The sequence below is a fragment of the Propithecus coquereli genome, unplaced genomic scaffold (genome assembly GCF_000956105.1).
Source record: "Propithecus coquereli isolate 6110/MARCELLA unplaced genomic scaffold, Pcoq_1.0 Scaffold548, whole genome shotgun sequence".
Taxonomy (NCBI): domain Eukaryota; kingdom Metazoa; phylum Chordata; class Mammalia; order Primates; family Indriidae; genus Propithecus; species Propithecus coquereli.
The window spans coordinates 1,512,572-1,524,406 of NW_012151374.1; the positions used below are offsets into that span (position 1 = coordinate 1,512,572).

General features: G+C 43.3%; 1 protein-coding gene across 1 annotated transcript; it reads left to right on the top strand.

Annotated features, from left to right (window-relative positions):
- Window positions 1-578: 578 nt before the first annotated feature.
- Window positions 579-2,322, top strand: TMSB4X (thymosin beta 4, X-linked). The gene is made up of 2 exons (XM_012657569.1): window positions 579-709; window positions 1,775-2,322. The coding sequence occupies exons 1-2, from the start codon at window positions 585-587 to the stop codon at window positions 1,920-1,922; spliced, it is 273 nt and encodes a 90-aa protein (XP_012513023.1). The 5' UTR covers window positions 579-584; the 3' UTR covers window positions 1,923-2,322.
- Window positions 2,323-11,835: the final 9,513 nt, after the last annotated feature.

Here is an 11,835-nt window from a genome sequence, read left to right on the forward strand (position 1 = left end):
GCACGGTTATTTGACTTGAGTGCTCACAAAAATTACAGCGATCAAAAAATAGGGATGTTCCAGGGCTGAAAGTGTTTTTAAAAATCCCGTAAGGAAGCTTTTCCTTCCACCCAAGTCAAGGTGAACGCCGCGAGGAAGACAAAGAGGGCCGGGTGGGGCGGATGCCCTCCACTGGTGGAAAGCTGAGTCACAGGAATCGCGCCCTGCAGTGGGAGAGGCCCTCCAGGGAGGGACACCGCGCCCTAGCGTGGGGATGTCTGCAGTAGACAAAGCCAGTTTCGCAGTAAAGGAATGCCTGTTCCCCTAAGTGCACCCAGACCCTCAGTTATCAGGCCCTGGTCCCCAAGAGCAGATTTGCGCTGCTGTTGCAAAAATTCGTTATAATAAAATAAACAAAAGAGGAAAATGCGTTATGAAGGAAGTCCTGGAGGGCGGGCTTTCGCTCATTTTCTTTTTTCGCCATCGCGGTGGTTAGTGCGCACGGCGGCGCCCTGCGGGGGTGGGGCGGGGGCGCCCCAAACGCCCGGCAGGCCTCCGGACGCGGATCCTGCGACGCTGCGCGAAGGAGTTAAGCGGCCCTGCGGATGACATCACCTCATTTACATAGCGGCGCCCATATAGCGCCGCTCGCCGCGCCCCGCCCGACATTCGGCGGTGGTCACTGCGCAGATCGGATTCATCTGGCTTTCGCGCCTCGCCCCTCGCTCCGGTGAGCCCCAGGGCCCCTGCCTCCTGCCCCACGCCTGCGGGTCCCTGGCCCGCTGCGCGCCCGCGCTCGCCCCTCGGCATCCGCATCCCGACCACGGCATCCCAAAAGCCGAGCGCGAGCCGCCCAGGGAAGACTGCCCTGGGCAGCTGGGGGATGCTACACCCTCCAGCTGCTGGGTCATGGGGTCGGGAATTTGATGATTTTTTTAAAAACCCAGAAAACCAAAACCCAAAAAACTGGCGTTTTGCCGTGCAGCTTTGAGGGGACATTTTTCTTCCTTAGTTTTTCCTCTGCGGAGGCATTCCACATTGCCTCTGAGGCTGCGATCGATCAGGAACAGAAAGATCCTTTGTTCTAGCGCACATCCACCCGAGCCCGGAGCTTCCGCGGCTCTCCTTTCCCAGCCTCCGAGGGCCTGCAGGGCCGGCTCTGCCCAGGCTGAGGTCGCCGGGCTACGGTGCGACATTTTTGAAGTGCTTCTTGCAGGGGGCTGCGTCCAGAGGCTGCGGATTGCCCCCAAGTGCGGATCAGGGGAGCAGCTTTGTGGCCGCCGGCTGCATTGTTGAGCTAGGGCGAGGAAGCGGGTGGGGCGGTGGTCGGAAGCTCCCGGCAGCTGCCGCCTTTGTGCGAGGAGGGGCAAGCGGGACAGGGCCGCATTTCGGGGGCGAGACCACATCTAGAAAGTGGACACGCTTTTTGCGACCTTGACTCCATTTTAAGAATGTTTACCCGATTTTTCCCACTTCAACTTGGAAGTGGCTTTGCAGTTCTCCACTCGTTCTAGCCAGATTTTAATTTTTAAACGCTGCAGTTAACAACCCGCAATGCTCAATTTCCTCATTCTGAAGGATTCGGCCTTGAGAGGGAGAGGGGTCTTCCCTCTTTGGTCCCCTGCGTTTTGAAATTTGGGGGGGGGTGGTGGTCCTTTTTTTCCCTCTCTGTAGAAAGAGGAAGATCTTTAGCCCTGAATGGGAGCGGAAGAGGAGGGGGGTGCTGGGGCTGGAGATGGGGGAGAGGGGGGCGGGTGGCGCGTTCTCACTCTCCCCTTGGCTTTGTACCTTGCAGCTTCTCCGCAACCATGTCTGACAAGCCCGATATGGCTGAGATCGAGAAATTCGATAAGTCGAAATTGAAGAAGACAGAAACGCAAGAGAAAAATCCACTGCCTTCCAAAGAAACGATTGAACAGGAGAAGCAAGCAGGCGAGTCGTAATGAGGCGAGCCCCGCCAATATGCACTGTACATTCCACAAGCATTGCCTTCTTATTTTACTTCTTTTAGCTGTTTAACTTTGTAAGATGCAAAGAGGTTGGATCAAGTTTAAATGACTGTGCTGCCCCTTTCTCATCAAAGAATCGAGAACTACTGACAACGAAGGCCGCGCCTGCCTCTCCCATCTGCCTGTCTGGCTGGCAGGGAAGGAAAAGAACTTGCATGTTGGTGAAAGAAGCGGGGTGGGACGACAGTGAAATCTAGAGTAAAACCAAGCTGACCCAAGGTTTCCTGCAGGCTGTAAAATGCAGTTTAATCAGAGTGCCATTTTTTTTTGTTCAAATGATTTTAATTATTGGAATGCACAATTTTTTTAATATGCAAATAAAAAGTTTTAAAACGTGGCTGTTGTCTGGAAGGAGTGGTTTATTCGCTGCGCAACCGTTTGCAAAGAGGTCTGCCTCTTGGTCCACTGGGGACCAATAAGTGGTAGACATCCGGTGATTTGGTAAATCCCCTAAGGGCATTGAAGTGGGTCTCACCCAGGTATGTGAAATACCTTGTCCGTACTAGGTAATTGGGAGGTCATTTTCTTAGGCCGATGGTAGTGTGAGTTGTATGAGAGCTTTAATAAAAATCTGTTTGCAGTTCTTAACTTTTATGGGTTTTGATAAGCCAACACCAAATTTATCGCACATGCTCAAGAAAATGAAGGTGATAATTTACAGTTCAGTATCTTATTTCGGGCAGCAAATTCAACTTGGTTATTTGACCAATGACCAGCATTGACAAATAGAATTTAAGCAGTCTTGCCAGGTGAAAGTAGAAACTACATTTTAAACAGCTGCTTTAAAAACAAATTTAGGACTTCCTCATTGTCTGATGGCTGATCTCTAATTAGAATTCAATATTTAAAATTGCTTTAATAAAATGATAAATGCATTTAGCATTAATGCATATTATTTTAAATTTATTGAATTCTCTTCATTTGGATAATGAACAATCTTTGGATTTAAAGGAAACTTATTAGGTCTTTTGGGTTTAATGGACGCTAGCAGGTGATGAAATTTGTACTAAGTTTAAGTCCAGCAGAAATTAATTGGCTCACATCCAGGTCTTGCCTTTCTTGAGTCTTTGATAACTTCTCAGTCATTTGAAGTACTTATTTTTACTGGTGGGTAAAAGCAAAGCCCTTAATTTTGGCCACTTTATGTGCAGGAAGAGAGGAGAATAACGTATCAATTTTTAAAAGTAAAAGATAACGCCATTCTTAACAAAGGTCTTTAAATGAATTCGTCTGTTCTATAAGGAAGGATGCAGATATTTAAAAAAGAAGAGTACCAATTTTACTAAGCCGAAACAACAGCATTTAAGAATGCTAGTTCACCCAATATCTCTGCAAAGCTAGTATTGACCACGCAAATGTGCAAGAAATTAAACTTTTTTCCTTAAAGACCCTACTTGTGAAAATATCCTTTGTGAAGGGGCAGGGGAGGGAAAATTGTTGATCATTATTAAACAGGTTGATTTCGTTTCCTTTGCTCAACACTTATTTTGAGAAATGCACAGGAAACCATTTACCTGTGGTTTAGACAATCAGGCTGACAGGCGCACAGAAGCCCTGCTCTGCATCGCGAGGGAAGGGGTGTGCACCCACTGTTTCAAAGGCCGCTGCAAAACCTGAAGTGCCAGGGCCTGCTCGGTGCAGAAGACAAGAGTGAGCACCAAGGTGCTGGGAGCCATCTCAAGATGGAGACAGGCCTGGAGCCCTGCAGTTTCTTTTCTTGCCTACAAGGAAGGGTGTGGGCACCGTGAAAATGCCCAAGGCACAAACAGACACAAGTCTCACGAAGTATTTTGCTGTGTGCCTTTTTCAAACAATGCAGAGATGAAAGAAGATTTTAAGAAATGAACACAACTCCAGTGCTCCTCAGTTTAAAGAGGAGCATTTAAAGAAAGGGGTGATTCACGAGATCAAGTGACAGAAGAGAAGACCTTTCTCTCCTGGGAGGACAAAGCTAAAACGTAGCAAAAAAAAAAAAAAAAATTAAACTAAAAATCTGGTAATGATTGAATTCGGGCTGCTTGGTGTGTGGGATGGGGAAATTCAGAAGCTTTGGCCCTATCACACTCTGTATGCTTAGCTGCTGCACATGGCATGGGAGAGGATACATTGTTTTTTATTTGATGGGGGATTCTTTATTTTTCCCAAGAGAATCTTCCCAGAAGGGCTGGGGGTATTTATGAATCACTGTGGGAATTTATGCTCCTGCTATGTAGGAGTTTGGAGTCGACGGTATTTTTCACAAATACAAAGGGGACATTGGGTTTACCATTAGAATGAAAGAATGTTCTGATTGAAGGAGACCCTAGCCATGGCATTTTTGACTGTGTCCCTCCCTCAGCCCCCTACCCCCCAGGAGGAAACAGGCCAAGGGAACTTAAGTAAGTGCTGAGGGTCACACAGTTTCGTCCGGGGCTTCTTCGAAATTTTGAATTGATCAAGACGAATAAAGCAAAAATAGAGGAAATAAAGAGAGGCTCACTAAAGAACCCCCGGGACTGAGCCGCCTACATTTTGAAATCTTGCACATTTCTCAACCATTACAGCCACGTTTCCAATCTTCCAATGGATGGAATTTTAAAGCTGTTTTATTCTTTCAGGAGAATAACACAGCTTTTGGGCTGTATGTGCAAGGATTGGGCCTGGATTGGGGCAAGGGGAACATGAAAAGTCTTAACAAACATTGAGCCTCTCGGCTGTGTGGGGCTTCTCACATCCATTATAATCAGAATTAGATATTGTCTCCTTTAAAAGCACAAGGAAGATCTGTTTATTTCTCCCAAAGAAGCATCTAATTCCTCAAAATATAAACATAAAATAATTTTGTATTACTTCTAAACGTATGGGGCCAATCTCATGCTTACTAGAAAGAACAATGCATTTTGGAAACAACATCATAGCCAACAAATCAAAATAAAAAACCTCGAGTCTTTCTTAATTCAAGAATGTAAATTTAAAACATAGTTTAATAACGTTAAAAGTATTTAACGCTTCATTTACCCTAGTAGCGTTCACTGGCCTAGCTAGAAAATAATAAAAATACCCTCCCCATCACCACCCCAAAATGCTCACTTTTAGATTCCACTTTCAAGAGTGGCTTACACTGCAATCCGAGAGAATTAAACATGCCAATGTGGGGTTCAACTAGATTTGATTTGGTTTGATGTAATGAGAAGAGGACAAATTACAAATTTAAGGCACAGATATATAAGGAAGCAAGCTAAGAAGAAAATATGTTTCTAAAACCTGTATTTTCTTGATTTATATTTTCCTTGGACACTTGAATTGCCTTTTATCTCTCTAGTCACATTGTCGTGCTAGTACCATCTCTACTCGTGGCTTCTGAGACTTTTGTGGGCAGGGGCTGTGCATGCTACATTCATTGTGTGCATACATTGTGTGCTCTTCCTTCTCTGTCCAGAGTGCCTTGCGTAGAATGGACATATATTAGGGTGGCAATATGCACTTTCTCCCTTTAATTGACAGAGACTTCTTTTAACAGGTTTGCTTTGGGATCCCTTTGAACAGGCGAATGTCATGTTAGCACAGTTTTAAATATATTTTTTAGAAATATATTTAAAGAGCTTTCAACACTAATTTGCCACTGTCTTTGGTTGTGCTGATCTGAATCAATACTTACAGCTAACTCCATATTATGAATCCAGAGCACCGAATCATTAGTTCACCCCACTGATATTCAATAAGAAGTAGTCCCTGCCTTCTATGTCCTCCATTAGTTAGAAGATGCCCTTTTCATCTAACTGAAATTATTCTTTTCCCTTTTTAGAGTACATGATGGACCTAAGGGCTTTGAATTGCTAAATGAGGCTTAAGACCTATTCTTTGCTTCAGGGTTGACTTTTTTCCAAATGTATCTATAACAATTGCATTCAAATCCCTCCAAAAACTCGATGGTGAGTGAATTTTGATAGAAACCAACTGATTCTTCACCTTTCAATCAAATATTCCATTAGCATAGAAGATTGGGCACTATAACTCTTGCCTGTTATCTTTTGAGACTCCTTTGTGAGGAATGCCCAACATCTAAAAATGGACTGGATGGGTAGCGTTTTTAAATCTATCTTCTCCTAGGATTTTGTGATTTGATGTTGAATTTCCAGAGAAACACTTCTTGCTAAATCCTTCCCGTTCCCCTGTTCGCCTTCCCTCTCCAATTCAACTATAAGATTGTCAGAGACAGAAATGGCTGCTCAAATTTTGAAATGCCTTGGAGTGTCTAGCAAAACGATGAGCACATGAGGATACCCACAAGTATAGCACTTGGTTGGCTGAGGGCTGGGCCACACTTGTTTAGTAGGATCCCACAGCTTGGAGCTTCAGTGGAGAGGGACAAGTTATGTTCATGACCTATTCAGAGCACTTGAAGCTATTCTTGTCACATTATTGTCAAACCACAGGAAATTAGGCCTTTCTTCATTACCACATGAGCTCTGTAAGTGGTTGGTACCTTTGACTACACAGAGACTTTGTGCTAGTGTTTTCCCAATCTAGAAACAAAAATATTTCATGAGATCAAGAAATATATATATCAAATGCCATGTGGTTATTTCTACCTAAAATAATGGCTTGCTTGGAGGGTGGAAAGAGTCATTCTTTACTCAATAGGCATTTATTGAGCACCTACTGTGTGCTGGAAATGGGAAGATGAACAAGATCTGGGCCTGGTCCAGTCTAATGGGAGAGGCAGACCCCTGTGAGTGTATAGCCATATACAGATGAGCCATGGGTCTGTGCATTTACCCAACAACAATACACTCAACTTCTATTTTTGCCAGGTAAGATGTTGCCGTGGGAGATAAACTGGAGCCAGACTGTGAAGGGCCCCATGCCTGGCTAAGGAGTTTGAAAGTTACCCTTAGGCAACTGGGAGATATCAGAAGTAAAATCATTTCATTCACATAAGGCAACCTGTAGACTCTTTCTGTTCAGAAAGGCAGCTGTAGGAAAGGCAGGGCAAAGGAGAAACCGCCCATAGTTGTCATTGAAAAAGCAGATTAAGATCATCAGTATTACAGAAACATAGTATGAGAAGGCAATAAATCTTACTTTTATTGGTATTTCTTAGTCCACATTTCAATAAAAGGGCTTGTAACACCTCTACATTACAAACACTCTCATGATCATCAGCTGCCAATTTTTATACTGGAGTGGAAAGAGAATTGAAATGGTTAAAATGATATTTTTGTGTGGGGGGGATCTCTGAGGTTTGCAGTGCCTTGTATTAGGGTTTGTACATTAAAAGCTGGTCTTTAATCATGTGTTAGGTCCTGAGGCTGCTGCAACAAATTCCCACGAACTTGGAAGCTTACAACAACAGAAATGTATGCTCTCTCAGTTCTCAGATCTGCAGGCCAGAAGCCTGACATGGAGGTGTCGGCAGAGCCACACTTCCTCCGACGACTCCAGGGGAGAATCTTTCCTTGCATCTTTCAGCTTCTAGTGGCTCTAGGTATTCCATGACTTGTGGCTGCATAATTCAAAGTCTACCTCCATCTTCACACGGCCTTCGCTGTGTCTATGTCTACTCCTCTGCTGTCTCTCGTTAGGGTATTTCTGATTGGATTTAGGGCCCACCTGTGCAATCCAAGATGATCTCATCTTAAGATCCTTAACTTCATTATTTCTGCAAAAAACCCTTTCCCAAATGTTAACATTCACAGGTTCCAAGGACTTGATAGGGACAGATCTTTTTGGGTGCTGCTATTCAACCCACTACAAATTGTCATTGATACGTCTTCTCAGAGAGGCATTGCACTACAATGCTTGAGGTGGTCACGCAATCAGTGCTGTGGGCAGGGACATTTTACTGAATGAGTTGGGTTTGTGGGAGGACAGAGGATAATTGAAGTTTTTTTACATTAATCAGAAAATTACTCCATGATTTAAAAACTAAAATGGAAAAACTTATAGGAGCCGTAAGTGAATGGAGACAAAAGGGCATGGAATGGAAGGAACATCAAAGGTTTGCAATCGCTTATATGTTTCCTGTGATTACAGAGATGAATAACACAGGTGGTCATAGACGAAAACAATTGTGCTGGTATAGCAATTTGAAATGTCCTCAAGGTGAGTGAAAAATACCACCTGGGAAAAGATATATATATATTATTATAAGTAGTTGGAGAGGCCAGTCCCAAAATTAAAAAGAAAATCAAATAAAAAAGAATATAAACTGGATTTTTTGGAAAACAGATTGCAATATACTAATATAACTCTGAACTTGTCATTTCAGACATCATTGGTAACTTGAGCTAGGAAGGCGAGAGCATTGTGAGTTCCAATGTATATCCAAGTGTAGATTCTCAAAGCCATACGTGTATACCTAAGGTATTCTTCTAAGGTTCCACTGACTTTCTCTGTATAAGTTCCATGTTATAACAGAGATGCACAAATACATACACGGATACATCAGGAACAAACATATTAGCAACGAATGTTTGGAACCTTCACCCTATCAGGGCTTCTTTTCTTAAATAGGTCATGGAGTTTCCCAATAGAAGAGATGGATACCAAAAAGAAAATCCATTTAGGTCCTCGACCCAAGGTTCAAAGATCAAATTCTTCAAATTAGAAACTGGTGAGGTCCATTGAATCTAACATAGGCATTAAGAACTATCTGCCCCAAAGAAGGCTACTCTATACTTTTGACCATATTCCTTTGAAACAGCTAGGATTTATTTTCTCTCTCCTCTCTGGGAAGCAGACACCTATGTATGTTGCCATTCGTGTGTGTCTAGAATGCCTTGGGCATTTGGCTTGGCCAAGGCCAGTTGTGACTTGGCCCCCTGCCACCTTTCTTTGTACCACGGGTGTTTCCAAGTCAAGTCTCATTTGAGTATGAGGGTGAGTTAGGACTTCAGGTCACAGGACCAGGTGAAGGAAAACCGTGAGGGAGCCAGGCTTAGCTAAGGAAACAAGACAGAAGTAGACGTATCTAATCCAAACCAGACAGCTGGCCACCATTCTAACCTCCGCCCCCACCCCCATGCTACCACACTTCGGGCCACACCCTCGAGTGTGGTTTTCAAACCACAAGCCATGTCTCAGGAAATCAATTTAGTTGATTCTTGCCAGAATTAAAAACAAAAAAATAATAAAAAAAACCAAACAAGACAAAGCAAATCACTAAAAAGAGATAGAGCAGGAATTACCAGACTTCCCTGCATGATAAGGGTAAGGATTGTTTAATCAAACTTCTGTTTGAGTCATTTGTGTGTGTGTGTGTGTGTGTGTGTGTGTGTGTGTGTTTACTGGCCTGCGATGTACAATGTTTCTCTCAGTATGAGTCAGAGTCACACTTGTCCAGACTTCCATTCCCCAACCTCCTGCCTGTTCATGGCCTCAACTCCTTTCTTTCCTCTGTCCAGCTTCGACTCCTAATCAGTCCCTTCCCGTTGCTTTTGAACCCTCTCCTCCCATGCCCTGCTGAGGTTGTCCTTCACACCCCAGTCCTGAACCCACTCCAACAGCCTATTTTCTGTCCCTTCACCCAGGCTCCCAAGTGCTAACAGATAAAATGATATACTTTGCCATGCTGTCACCTCTAAAGTTATCACTGGTTCCTGGTCAGCTCCCTACTAGCGGTGCCACCTTGCGTAAACTTCATAACTTCTATGAGCTTCGCTTTTCTCACCTCCCAAACAGGGGAGGGGCAGCCGTAACACAGAAGGATGCTGTGTGAGTGGAAGGAAACATGTACATCGTAGGTGCTCAGTATATGCTCTCCTTACTATTGCAACAGCCTATTAGTTTGCAAATCAATGCACCATTATTTCTTCCTTTACTTGAACTCCTGGTAGCTTCTGACAGCGCTGACCACACTCTACTTTCTGGATCCCTCTCCTCTCTCACCACATTTTTAGGCCCTGATCTCTGACTGTTCTTGTCCCACCCACCTCTCTGATTGCCTTTGCTCTCTTACTTGTAGGTGTTGTTGGTCCCCAGACTTCGTCTTTCATTGACCTCCTTTGGTATCTGACTTCACCCTACAGACTGGAGGCCAGTTCTTTCATTTCTGAATATGTTTTTGAGTTCTGAACTTCACCTCTTTTCACTGCAATACAGGAACCCCAGAGAGCTGCTCTCTCCTGCTGCAACATGCAGCCTTCTGTATACCCCAGAGCCCAGTATCTCAACGTAGTCTTAGAACACGGTGCTACTCTCTTCCTCTCACAAGAAGTCTTCGTGTGACTCATTTTATTAACTTAAAACAAAATAATTTCAAACTCACAGAAGAGTTGCAAGAATAGTTAAAAGAATTCCCTACACCTTTGGCCCAGCTTCACTGATTTTTACCACATTTACTTTTTCTCTCTCTCTTTCTCTGTGTCCTTTTTTTTGGGGAACCATTTTCAGAACCTTTAAAAGTACCTCAGCTTCTATTTCCTAAGAACAGGGACATTCTCCTACAGAACCACAGTGCAATGATCAAATTCAGGAATTTTAACATCAATACAGTGATATTATTATTGAATATAAAGCCCATATTTAAGTTGTGCCAGTTGTTCTTCTGTTGTCTTTTACAGCACTGTTCTTCCTCTTCATCTGGGATCGAATCCAGGATCAACGCACTACATGTAGTTGTCATGTCTCTTTAATCCAGAGCAATCCCTCAGCTGTTCTTTGTCTTTTAAGGCATTCACATTTCTGAAGAATATAAACCAACTGGTTTGTAGAATTTCTCTCCGTTTGGGTTTGCCTGGTGTTTTTTCATGATTAGAGTCAGATGATTTGGGGTAGGAAAACCAGTAACGGATGTGTGTCCTTCCTGGTGCCTCGCATCAGAAGACACGTGATGTCAATTTGCCCCATTCATTGATGATAACTTTGATCACTTGTCTAGGTGGTTGCCACCAGGTTTCTGCATTGTAAAGCCATCACTTTCCCCTTTGTAATTGGTAAGTAAATTGTGGGGTGATACTTTGAGGTTCAAGTCTCCTGTTCTTCCTCAAAATTTTACCAAGTAGTTTTGGCGTTGATTGATAATTTCTGCCTGAATCAATCCATTCTGATGTCAGCAAAAAAGGTGAATTTTTAACTCTATCATTTCTTCTAATGTGACTTATCATTTTCCTATGTTCCCTTATATGTATAAACCAATGAAAATGCAATTTCAACATGTATATGCTAAAAATAATAAAAATGAAAGTAGGTTCTATATGTAGGCCTCTGGGCTTGTTCTGCTTGATCGGACTCAACCATATAGAGGTGCCATGTTAGAAGGAATGCTTTCAAAGACTTTTTTTTTTTTTTTTTTAGAGACAGCTTCTCGCTTTGTCACCCAGGCTGGAGAACAGTGGCATGATCATACCTGTGACTGATGCAAGCTCGTGCTGTCATTTCAATGTTTAAGAGTCAGCTTAGGGCTTGTTTGCAACCAACATTCTCACATGTTATGGCTGTGATTTTAAAAAAGAATAGAGATGCATACGTGTAAATTACATTCACATTCAGTTCAAACTAGACCTTTAACATTAATTTTGATCGACCACAAATATTCAGTTCCCAGGATCTGGCAGAGAAATTTCTGTCATTAGCTCTGCGTGGTTACAGCAAAGGCTTGAGGTGTTGTGGGAAGGTAGAGGCAGATCCTTTTCAGGCTCCTGCTGGATAATGGATGTTTGCATTATAAAGGAAAACTAAACACAACCGGAACAATCGGGTGTGGTCTTTAGCATGGTCATTTCTGCAACTGCACCACAGGAAGAAGTCTCTGTTCTTTTTCTGAGAATCAAGAAGTGGCTTCAGAATTGTGAGTTTGACTTCGGTCAGGTGACTGCACTTCAGTAAGCCTTAAACAAACCTTGCCAGTTCTACTTGTCACACACAT

Bases quoted from the DNA above. Each gene is read 5' to 3' on its own strand.
- TMSB4X (XM_012657569.1), top strand. From the start codon at position 585: ATGACATCACCTCATTTACATAGCGGCGCCCATATAGCGCCGCTCGCC. The intron at 710-1,774 runs GTGAGCCCCAGG...TGTACCTTGCAG, and splicing joins GCGCCTCGCCCCTCGCTCCG to CTTCTCCGCAACCATGTCTG.